This window comes from Phyllostomus discolor, chromosome 4 (assembly GCF_004126475.2).
Source record: "Phyllostomus discolor isolate MPI-MPIP mPhyDis1 chromosome 4, mPhyDis1.pri.v3, whole genome shotgun sequence".
Classification (NCBI taxonomy): Eukaryota; Metazoa; Chordata; class Mammalia; order Chiroptera; family Phyllostomidae; genus Phyllostomus; species Phyllostomus discolor.
The window spans coordinates 45582281-45594736 of NC_040906.2; the positions used below are offsets into that span (position 1 = coordinate 45582281).

The 12456-nt window shown below is 36.7% G+C and overlaps 1 protein-coding gene across 1 annotated transcript in view; it reads left to right on the top strand.

Moving 5' to 3' along the window:
* TTN (titin) overlaps positions 1–12456 on the top strand; it is a 270387-nt gene that overhangs the window by 138403 nt on the left and 119528 nt on the right. The window contains 14 exon segments of the mRNA XM_036023238.1: positions 2473–2556; positions 2669–2752; positions 2836–2919; positions 4770–4853; positions 5149–5232; positions 5316–5399; positions 5528–5611; positions 5708–5791; positions 5917–6000; positions 6134–6208; positions 6616–6699; positions 7149–7238; positions 7502–7579; positions 11016–11132. Of these exon segments, the coding sequence (XP_035879131.1) occupies positions 2473–2556; positions 2669–2752; positions 2836–2919; positions 4770–4853; positions 5149–5232; positions 5316–5399; positions 5528–5611; positions 5708–5791; positions 5917–6000; positions 6134–6208; positions 6616–6699; positions 7149–7238; positions 7502–7579; positions 11016–11132 (1200 nt within the window).

Consider the following 12456-nt stretch of genomic DNA (forward strand, 5'->3'; position numbering starts at 1 on the left):
TTTCAGTAAGATAAACTTATTACCCCAAAAAAGCATACAAATTTGAAATAACTTATTTCCCATAAAACTTAAATATTAGAGAAACATTTTCAGACAACTATTACTTAAAGAAAAATATGGAACTTAATGTGGAACTATTCTACCTGTTACATCATCTCCACCTGAGAGTCTTCTACAACCAAAGCAGTTAAACCTGAAACCAATTAAAGCTCGAATTCTGCCCTGAATACCCAGTGGCTCCTCTCATTGTCTTTTACTTTTAAAGAGTCCTATATTTTTCCATTTTGTACAGTTTAGGTAAATCAAAAGATGAGATATTTTTAAACATCCAGGATAACAATTGCAGTAATTTTAAGACTGTTTAAGCATATTGACATTATTTTCTCAGTCCAGAATCACAGGGTCATTCTCCTCTCTGCTATACTTGAGAAACAAACGCCTTATGAAAGCGCTTAAGGCAAGGCTACAAAATGAAGCTGATCCAGATAAGAAAGAAGCTATTTTGCTCTCTGCAAAACCAACAGCTAAAGATACATTGTTAATTAATTTTAAAATTCATTTTTTTCACTTGCAGCTACTTTTCCAAGATCTCATTTTCTATACATCTACCATTCCAAGAAATAAATTTACTAATATTGATACTGCCCGAGGTGACCAAGAAAACAGCCCCTGATAATCAAATATTTAAACTATTACTATCACCAAAGAATCAGATTCGAGGAGCAGGGAGGCCTGCCAGCCTGGGGCATTCCTGTAGGTGGAGTTATGAGTAAAACTCGTCATTGCTCTTCCTCACTCTGAGTACAATGAATTAATCTCTTTAAAGTGCCTGAATCTCCTCAAGAAGTTGTCCCTGTAAAGGAAACACCCATGGCTGTTCCCCCTGAAATTGAAATACCTTCCACTAAAGGTATCATTCATTCTATCACTCTTTCCTCCATTTATTTCATAAGTGCCTATTATGTGCATGGTGCTAGTAAGCTGGGGAATAATAAGCAAAGACAAATAAGACCTGATTCCTTTCCTTAATACTTTATCCCTCATCTAATTCTTGAAGGAATTAGCCATAAAAATCTCTTGAATTCAGTTAATGTGACTAATGCCTCCACTGATTCCTTAATCTCTAAGTATAATACTAATATCTTCAAAGCACCAGAAGCTGTGAAAGAAGTGACTCCTGGCATGCAAGTATATGAGGATGTTCCTGAAGAACCAGAACCTCTGCCTAGGAAAGGTATATATCATTTCTGCACAGATCCTGAAGACGAAATTATCCATCATCTGCTCTCAAAATTATGTGTTTCTAATATTCTCCATAACTCCTAAACATACTAATCTCTTTAAAGCATCCTCACAAAAGAAAGTATTTGTGGTTATATTTATCAAACAGAAAACCCTCCATATAAAGTACTCCTTCAACGAATATTTAGTAAGGAGGGTCCACAGTGTTGTAGAGACTCAGCTGGGTGCTGGAGAAGGGTGAGTTCTCTTCTCCAGAATCCCACTAAACCACTAGACTTAGGAGGGGCGTGGGGCAAGCAGAGAATAGAGAAGGAGAAAGGAGACTTCTAGAAAACTGCATTTGCTAGCTTATCGTGGTTACTCTTTTTTATTAATCATTTTAACTTTTAAATGTGAAATACTAATATCTTTCAAGTGACTGAAGCTCCTCAAGAAGTTGTTTCTGCAAAGAGAGTTCCTTCCAAAAAAAGAGCACCTCCATCAGTCCAAGGTACAAGTTACCATGCCCTCAGGCTCCAGAAGAAATAGCTCTCGTAGTCCTGAAAATCTCTGCCTGTTCCTAGTGATCTTCATAACACTAAATGTTAATGTACTAATTTCTTAAAGTGCCTGAAGCACCTCAAGAAATCCTCCCTGAAAAGAAAGCACATGAGTTTCCTCATAAAAAGCCTGAAGGCCCTCGTGATGAAGGTATATGCTGCTGGAAGCTTAGAGATTTGGAAAATTACATTTTTCTGTATGTGTTTCCTGTTTGTACTAATTCCTATAACTCCTAAATGTAAAAATATTAATATCTTTAAAGTGCCTGAGGCTCCCCAAGAGGTTGTCCCAGAAGAGAAAGTGCATCCTCCACAAAAGCCTGAAGTTGTACTTGTCAAAGGTACATCCCTGACCTCACTCCAAGGTGGGATAGGGAGGACAATGGAGAGAACTGCCTTGCTAGCCTGGCAAGTTCCTTTGATGTGTGAATGTAACTTCTGTCTGCGTCTGCATTGGTCCTGGTAACTCAAATGTAAATTTACTAATATCTTCCAAGTGTTCGAAGCTCCCAAAGAGATTGTCCCTGAAAAGAAAGTGACTTTGGTGCCTCCTAAAAAGCCAGAAGTCCCACCTGTTACAGGTATCTGTCAAGGATTTAGGTTTAAGAATATATAACTTATCTGCTCCTGAAAGTACTTTGTTCCAGTGGTCTTATAACTCCTGATTGTAATTTTACTAATATCTTTTAAGTACCCGAGGCTCCCAAAGAGGTTGTTCCCGAAAAGAAAGTGCCTTTGGCGCCTCCTAAAAAGCAAGATGTCCCTCCTCTTAAAGGTATTTGTCACTGATCTTATACTTAAAAAGCCATAGCTCTTCTACTCTTGAAAATATTTTGTTCCAGTGGTCTTCATAACTCCTAAATATAATTTTACTAATATCTTTTAAGTGCCTGAGGCTCCCAAAGAAGTTGTCCCTGAAAAGAAAGTGCCTTTGGCGCCTCCTAAAAAGCCAGAAGTTCCACCAGCCAAAGGTAGCCACCTCCATGTCGCTGTGTTTGATACTGTCCATTTGTCTGTACTCTGTCTAATCTTCAAAATACTAATATCTTTAAAGTACCCGAGGTGCCCAAGGCAGCTGTCCCAGAAAAGAAGGTGCCTGAAGCCATTCCTCCCAAACCGGAAAGTCCTCCCCCTGAAGGTAATGTCAAAGCTATAGATACCCAGGGAGAAAAAGAACTACTATTTTAGCTAGGGAATTATATATCCAAATCCTACTACATAAAGGTGATATAATTCCAAAGGAAAAAAAAACAGACATTTCCCAAAGTATCTTGGTGTATGTTCACACATTATAGTCATCAATTATTTTCACTTTTTCTAAACACAAATTACCAATGTTTTTTAAGTGCCTGAGGTGCCGCCGCCGAAGGAAGCCATCCCTGAGAAGAGAGTGCCTGTGGCTCCCCGCAAAGAGCCAGAAGCTCCACCTGCTAAAGGTATTTATCCTTCTGCGTTTCGGGTCTCCCTCTTCAGGGGGCTGGGTCGGAGGGCATGTATAGAAAGAAGTGTCTTCCGGTCTCACAGATTGTATTGGTTGAGTAAATACATTGCCAATGTCCCCCATTTTATAGTTCCTAACTAAAACATACTAATATCTTCAAAGTTCCTGAAGCTCCTAAAGAAGTTGTACCTGAAAAGAAAGTGTCTGTGACTGTGCCCAAAAAACCAGAAGCCCCACCTGCCAAAGGTATTTATTCCCTTTGCTTTGGTAAGAGGAAGAGATGCTGTCTTATACTCTTCACAATTATTGTGGATGCCTTCACTATTCAGAAATCCTAAAAATACTAATATCTTTCAAGTTCCTGAAGCTGCTCAAGAAGTTGCCCCAGAAAAGATGATTTCCAAGGCACCATTCAAAAAACCAGAAGCCCCACCTGTCACAGGTATATGTTAGCCCTGACTTCATTTTGCAAAAGAAATACCTCTTCTATTCTTGAGGATAATTTTAGGCCATTGTTCTTCATTAACTTAAGTGTAAAACTACTAATATCTTTCAAGTGCCTGAAGCTCCCCAAGATGTTGTCCCAGAAAAGAAAGTTCCTAAGGCACCACCCAAAAAGCCAGAAGCTCCACCTGTCCTAGGTATGCGTTAGCCCTGACCGTACTCTGCCAAAGAACTCTCTCCTGCTACTGAAAACAGTTTTAGTTCCTGTTCTTTATTAACTTATGTGTAAAACTACTAATATCTTTCAAGTGCCTGAAGTTCCTCAAGAAGTTGTCCCAGAAAAGAAGGTTCCCAAGGCACCACCCAAAAAACCAGAAGCCCCACCAGTTTCAGGTATTTTTCACCTTGTCTGTGTTCAACAGGAAAAAAACAAACAAACAAAAAAAACCTCTTGGCTCTTCAAAATATTCTTAGTCCATTGATCTCATTAACCTAAGTGTAAAACTACTAATATCTTTTAAGAATCCCTCAAAAAATTGTCCCTGAAAAGAAAGCACCAATGGTGCCTCCTTACTTTCCAGAAGCCCCACCTGTTACAAGTCCTTCTTATCGCTCACCTTAGACTTAAGAAGATATAACTCTTCCAACCTTGAAAATATTTTATTTCAGCAGTCTCATAAGTACTAAGTATAATTTTACTAATATCTTTTAAGTGTCTGAGCCTCCCAAAGAGGTTGTTCCTGAAAAGAAAGTGCCCATGGCGCCTCCTAAAAAGCCAGAAGTCCCACCTGTTACAGGTATTTGTCACTGATCATAGGCTTAAAAGATACGACTCTTCTGCTCTTGAAAATATTTTCTTCCAGTGGTCTCATACCTCCTGATTATAATTTTACTAATATCTTTTAAGTGCCCGAGGCTCCCAAAGAAGTTGTCCCTGAAGAGAAAGTGCCTTTGATGCCTCCTAAAAAGCCGGAAGTCCCACCTGTTACAGGTATCTGTCGTGGATCTTAGGTTTAAGAAGATGTAACTCATCTGCTCCTGAAAATACTTTGTTCCGGTGGTCTTCATAATTCCTGATTGTAATTTTACTAATATCTTTTAAGTGCCTGAGGCTCCCAAGGAAGTTGTCCCTGAAAAGAAAGCACCAGTGGTGCCTCCTAAAAAGCCGGAAGTCCCACCTGTTTCAGGTACTTATCACTCACCTTAGGCTTAAGAAGATATGTAACTCTGCTACTCTTGAAAATATTTTCTTCTAGCAGTCTCATAACTCTTGATTATAATTTTACTAAAATCTTTTAAGTTCCCGAGGCTCCTAAAAAGATTGTCCCTGAAAAGAAAGTGCCTGTGATGCCTCCTAAAAAGCCAGAAGTCCCACCTGTTACAGGTATTTGTCAAGGACCTTAGGACTCTTTTGCTCTTAAAAATGTTTTGTTTCAGTGGTCTTCAGATCTCCTAAATGTAATTTTACTAATATCTTTTAAGTGCCTGAGGCTCCCAAAGAAGTTGTCTCTGAAAAGAAAGTGCCTTTGGCACCTCCTAAAAAGCCAGAAGTTCCACCAGCCAAAGGTAGCCACCCCCATGCCACTGTTTGATACTGTCCATTTGTCTGTACTCTCTGTCTAATCTTCAAAATACTAATATCTTTAAAGTACCCGAGGTGCCCAAGGCAGCTGTCCCAGAAAAGAAGGTGCCTGAAGCCATTCCTCCCAAACCGGAAAGTCCTCCCCCTGAAGGTAATAACGAAACTTTCCCAACCAGTGTTTTTAAAAAGAACTCTTCTTAGTGTTATAAACATCTTTTTACAAAAGATTTCAGATACTTTAGTCAATTCTGGTGGTAAAATGAGCTTGTGTCTTTAAAGTGTTTGAGGAGCCTAAAGAACTCGTCTCTGAAGAGCCTCCCACTGAAGTTGTGGAAGAGCCAGAGCCCGAGGCTCCTCCAAAAGGTACAGGGCCAGCGGCTAGGCTGCCTTAGCCAACACTTCCCCCTTCTTGCTCACTCATATCCACTCATTCTAACACATCAATTCTAAAATCTTTAGTGACTGTGCCACCTAAGATACCTGTGCCAGAAAAGAAACCACCTGCTGTCATTGCCAAAAAGCCTGAACCGCCAACTGTGAAAGGTATATTTCACTACACTAACTTCCTACAGAAAACTGTCTTTAATATGTTATGCTTTACTGTTCTACTCAATGATTTCCATACTTCATTGAAACTATGAGCTAAAAACTACTAATATCTTTTGAAGTGCCCAAAGTGCCTAAGGAAGTTGTTCCTGAAAAGAAAGTGCCTCCAGTGGTTCTCAAGAAACCGGAAGTCCCACCTGCCAAAGGTACCTGTAGTGGTCCACCATCTGAGGGAGGTGGATATAGCCTCCAACTCTTAAAAAATGTTTTTTTCTGTGTAAATATGATAAATGTTTATTAGCTATTCTTCATAATATTAAAATACTAATATCTTTAAAGTGCCAGAAGTCCCAAAAGAAGTTGCAGAAAAGAAAGTAGCTGTTCCCAAAAAGCCGGAAGTCCCACCAGCTAAAGGTACATGTCACTAATGAGATTCTGCAGAAAGTGCTCAATCTTGGCCTCAAAAGTCACTTATCACTTATCATAGGAAACCTTTTTGTTTGTCAATTCTTTTATGTTCACAACTACACACCTATTATTCTGAATGTTTAGGGTTTAAATTTTTAAATAACATCACTGATTTTTTTTAAACTAATGCACTTATTATGGGTGTTGGAAGAGTTTACTAATGCAGTTTTGTTAATATTTATAGGCCACATTTTCCTTCCTTCTGTGTAGTTCCAAGGACAGATCACTGACGTTATTGTGGATTTTTTCTTGGATCTGTCCTTGTGTTATTTGAAGTAGATGTGAACTAGATGTGGTATAAATTTCATGTCCTTTCAATTACCTATCAGTAAAACTAACTAATATCTTTCAAGTGCCAGAAGTTCCAAAGAAACTTCTCTTGGAAGAGGTACCAGCAGTTCCTGTTCCTAAGAAAGTGGAGTCTCCTCCTCCAGAAGGTATATGTAAGACCACAAATGAGTTTGCCATTTGTGCTATTTCTAATTTAAATTTTGTTTCTTTTTTTCCTAATTTAGTATCTTTGTTCATTTTCTATCCCTTAATTGTTTGTCTTACTTCATCATTCTTAATTAGCTCCAATTTCAAATCTATATTTTGAGTGACCAGTCAGTGGCATCTAAGTCATTGTAACTTGCATTAAACAAAGCTCTCTAAAGTACACAGGACAAGAGAACTGACTATGAAAGAGATTAAACACCAAAACGTTTTCCAAGCATTCAAATCAATAAGAACGGAAGTCAGTGAAAATAAGATAGATTTCATCCTAACAAATAAGACATTAATAGAAACAAGAAAAGAAATCAAGATTACTATTTATCATGTTCAGCATTTTGTGTTTTAGAACATCATTTCACATGTTGAATTAAAATTAACTGTGTCTTTAAAGTATATGAAGAACCCAAGGAAATCGCTCCTGAAGAGGAAGCACCAGTGCCTGCTGTGGAAGAAGAGGAACCAGAAGCCCCACCACCGTCAGGTACAAGCCAGAATCCACTGTATGGGAAAATGCATCATTTGATTTTTATGACATTATATATCTTCCTTAAGGTAAAATGTCAGTCTTCTATCTCCTTACTCGAATGTCACTTCATTGGCAAGAACAAAAGTTTGCACATAAAACTTTGATCCTACAGAATTTTACAATGTACATAACAGATAGATGTGATTTTTATTTCATTCATTAGTATTAAATTTTTCATTGTAATCATCTGACTCTAAAAGAAATTCCTATCCTTTAAGTGCCTGAAGAGCCCAAGAAGATTGTTCCAGAGAAGAAAGTTCCTATCATCAAAAAACCAGAAGCTCCACCTCCTAAAGGTACTTATAATAAAATAAATCAATATTTACTTTATTTCTGTAAGATGTCTAAAATTTAACACTTTTCCTTATTCTGTGTTGTGTTGTATTATGTGTCCAACTCTTACCTATATGTTATAGTGTTGAACAGACTTGTCAAATTAATGTGTGTATATTGCATCTTGCAATTTTATAGTATTAAATGCTACTAATATCTTTAAAGTACCAGAGATGGCCAAGAAAGTTGTTCCACCGAAGAAAGTCCCAACTATTAAGAAGCCAGAACCACCAGAAGCTAAAGGTATTCATGTCATCATTGACATCATGGTTTCTTAAAGCAGTATTCTTATGTCTTAAAAAGGAATCCAGTAACTCGTCCTCATTATTGCATAACTAGGGACAAAAATGTCATTTTGTTTTCATTAATTTAATGTTACTTTGTTTTCATTAATTATAGATTCTTTATTCTTAACACTTTTAAATGTTTTTAAATACTCTTTTTGAAATAAAACTAATATCTTCAAAGTGCCTGAGGTGCCCAAGAAACTTGTTCCAGTAAAGAAAGAACCTGTGCCTGTTACCAAAAAACGAGAAGTCTCTCCAGAAAAAGGTACTTAGTATGAAGAAAAATATCTCTCTGAACACTGTTTGAGTTTTTTTAATAATGGTTCTTAGGGGAAAATACCATAGTATAAGTTTATGCAAGATCACAGTAAAATGAAGAAAATAATGAAGGCAAAGAGAGAAAATGAGGCAAACAAGCAGGAGAAGAAAAACGAATGAGGAATTAGATTCAGTTGTGCCATGACATGGTTATATGTGGCAAAAAAAATGATCTCCTCTCACTTGATGCATAGAATAGCTTGATTCAGCATATTTTGTTGAATTTCTACCACTAACAAGACACTATTAGAAAAGATAAGATCTGAGCCAACCTTCAAGCAATTTAAATCTGATGAGAAGAAAGTACAGCACAACTCCAGTACAAGATAGGAAGTGAGTGAACCTGCAAAATGAGTGTAAATGGCTACAGGAACACAGAGCCAGGGAAGATCAACTTCGGGCAGGGGCATCAGGAAAAGCTGTATGAAAAAAAGTATTTACAATTTTAAGTTTTGATGGATTTTTACATGTAGCCATTGAGGAAATGACATTCTCGGCAAATGGAATATTATATCAAAAGGCCCTGAGGTAGAATACAGTCCAGGGAGTTCAAGGACTATCAAATAAGCATGTATAATTTGAGTATGAATTGGTTGAAAGATAAGGGTGGATATAAAGATAAGGGTCATATCATATTTTGGAGTTCTTTGAATGCCAGCATAAGGTGTATACTTTCTTCTGTAAGCATAGGAAGCTTGAAAGGTTTTGAAGCAGATGTGTAAATTAATAAGAGTTGGGCTTCAAAAAGATAACTGACATCAAGCTATTGAAAGATGGTAAAAGTAGTAAACAGCCATTGCAGTTATTTAAGGTCACTAAAAGTTGGACAGAATTAGTGGTGGCAGAAATGGAAAAAAAAAGCTTGAATTTAAGGGAGATGAAAATTGAGTTGGTATCTATTTTCAAAACAATTAGGGAAATGGAGCCTGAGGGGAATGTAAGGGTTGAAGATTGATGACCATGAAGATGGTTCATGGGGTCCCTGAACTGGTATTAGAAATAAGATAGTGAATATTTTTTTCACTTTTTAAGTATGGAGCTTAGGAAAAAGAGGTATAGAGATGTAGATTTAGAGGTCATCCACATGGAAATATGAGTAGAGAGTTTAGGAGTGATTGTTCAAAGAAAGTCAAACCAATTTTTAAAAAAGATCAAAGTTAGACCAGTGAAGAAAAGCTATATATAAGAGTACACAGAAGAAAAGAAGCAAATAAAGAAGGCTGAGAAAACTTATTTATAAAATTAGGGTGTCCAGAAGGGTGCCATGCTCCAAAACTATTTTCCCCGTGAAATCTTGTAAGATAAAGTACTTTCCCTTGTATCTTTGCCTGCTCATCAAAGAATCTTGTGAATTCTTCTAAATTCTGAATAGTAAAAAAAAAAAATTAATATCTTTAAAGTGCCTGAAGTGCCCAAGGAAGTCATCCCAGAAAAGAAAGTGTTTGTTCCTCTCCCTGAAGAGCCAGAAGCTCCACCTGTCCAAGGTACATGGCTTCTCTGTACATCTTGGAAAGATGGCAATTGTCCTCATCATCATGCTTTGGTTGTAGATGGGTCTTATGTACTTATCTATTGCCTGCCTTCAGTAGTGAAGTTATTCACATTTTGGGGTCATTTGAATAATATATTATAGAGTATAACAAAGTTGATATGTTACAACTTAGCAGTTGCAGTATTATATTTTGAATGCCATCTAAAATAAAATACTGTGTTTTTTAAGTTGAAGAGGCTCCTGAGGAAGTCATATATGAAGAAAAAGCATCCATAACAATTGGTAGAAAAGTGACTCCCCCTGTTGAAGGTATATATACTAAAATATAAAATTTTTTAACCTCTTGAAACTTCTGTAAGGAGTACAAAAGCATTTATAAGGTGAAATTCCTTCTTGACATTCTATATGAAAGCACTCCAGCATATTTCATTCTTCAAGTACTAATATTTCTTTCAAAGTAGAATTTGAGTTGTTAATTTGATTATTCTTGGTGATAAATATAAATTCCAAAAGATACACTTTACTGAGGTAAAACTGGAAGAATTCATTGCATTGGCTCATCAGATGGTAACCCAATATCAAATTCTAAAAGTCACCTCATTTGCCATCAACAGACATTGCAAACAGGTGAATAAAAAGTTCAAGTATAAGAAAACACAAATCTTGTCTCCTTTTCCCATATAAGTAATTCTGTATTTTCATCTTTGGGACTGTATTCTTTACATCTATGTGAAATTTGTGTGGGTCTTTGTGAAGAACTTTACATTACAATCTCACATCCCCTGTCAACATTCTTTAAAGAACGTGAAATTGAACAGTATATTGAGCCTGAAGAACCTGAACCTGAACCACAGCCAGAAGAAATACCAGTTCAAGGTATTCAATTAATGGACTTAATCTTCATCATCATATCTTCCTCTTCACATATATGTGTTTTATGTTCTTCTTGAATAGTAGGTCTCTGAATCTGTATGTAAGATTTACTGTCTTAAATGTACATCTGATTCTTATGTATCCACGTAATTTGTACCATTCATCTTATGTCAATGTGGCTTACATGGAAGCTTCCTTTGTTGTTTTGTTGATGCATTTGCTATATTTCTCATCATTGGTGTACCATGTTGATATTTTGATGTTTTATGTTGGATACTGTTTTATGTTTAATGTTCGACACTAATATTATGTATCCAAAAAAGCAAACATTTACTTCATATGTATTTTTTAATTTCTACTGAATATACTATGTATATTCACACTAATTAATATATACATATACTAATGCTCCTGAAATACTCTTTTAAGAACCTGAACCTGAGCCTGAAAAGATTATTGAAAAGCCAAAATTCAAACCAAAGCCCCCAGCTCCTCCACCTGCTCCACCTAAGGAAGATGTGAAGGAGAAACCATTCCAACTTAAAGGTATAAAGTGCCTCTTCCAAAGTTTTATTAACCTGCTATCCAGAGTCATCTGAAATGGTGCTTGCAAGAACTTTTAATTAAGTGTGTGCTTTCAGACATGATCAAGCTGTGGGAATTGCATAGAGGCCTGCATTTATGCTGCTCCAGGTGCCTTGTCAGGCTGTGCCTGCTGCCCCAAATGTCAGAAAGTGCATTTTTGTTAGCTTCATCCTAGACATCTGCCCAACTAATTTTTTTACACAGAATGTGGAGAAGAAAAGAGTTTTTCTGATTTGAAAGCCTCATTGCTCTGCATATCTTTGGGATCTTATGCATGTAAAATGTATAAGAAAAGTTTGCAAGATGTTTTTAATATTGCAGTAACAAATGTATACAAAAGCCAAAGCCGTTCTTAAGTAATGTCATATGCTTTCAAGTATGCTAGAAGTAATATATTTGTGGCATCCAATGGCTGATATGTGCTCATAGACCAAGAAAGGAGAGCATATAAGTGACCTGTCACTGCTCCCCCACTTTTCTTTCCCACTTAACAAAGGCCCAGTCACTTGTGCTCTGTGGTTGTCCTCAACAGAGCCAGAATGATGATGGATGCATGTGATATCCAGCATCTCTTCCCATTGTTAAACTCCCCTTCATTCTTTCTGCATTTAAACTTTTCTTTGAATTGATGCAATATTCTTAAATTTTAGCATCATCTTTAAAATGCAAAATAAACTGGCAAAAGCATGTTATTCTTTTTATTTTAATAAAATGTCTTATTTGTGGTGTCATTAGACTTCACAATCTAATATTATCTAGATATAATCTTGGATGAACACTTTCTCCATATACACATACAAAGCCAGAGCTTCCAGAAAAAGACTTTATTTCTAGTGATTCTTGCCTTTCCACAACCTCCTGTCCAGTAGGGGGAACCTCTAATATATTAAGTCAGATATAGAAAAAGCAGATACTTCTTAAAGGAGTACCCATGTGTCAACTGATACTCCATGAGAACATATACATTTTTCTTAATGTAAAATTTATGCTCAAAAGATTTTTTAAAATTTAAATTATTTTATTGTTGTTCAGTTACAGTTGTCTGTATTTTCTACCCACCCCTCCCCGAAACCCATCCAAACCCACCTCCCTCCCTTGCTTCCACCCTCCCCCTTGGTTTTGTCCATGTGTCCTTTATAGTAGTTCCTGAAAACCCTTCTCCCCGCTGTCCGGATAATTTCTTTATCCTGAAAAAAAAAAAATTATCTTGCTTCTCAGCCAGACTTTAATTGGGGTAAAACTGAAATCTGTTTTCATGGTTGGAATGCTTCTTGTATGCTCTGTG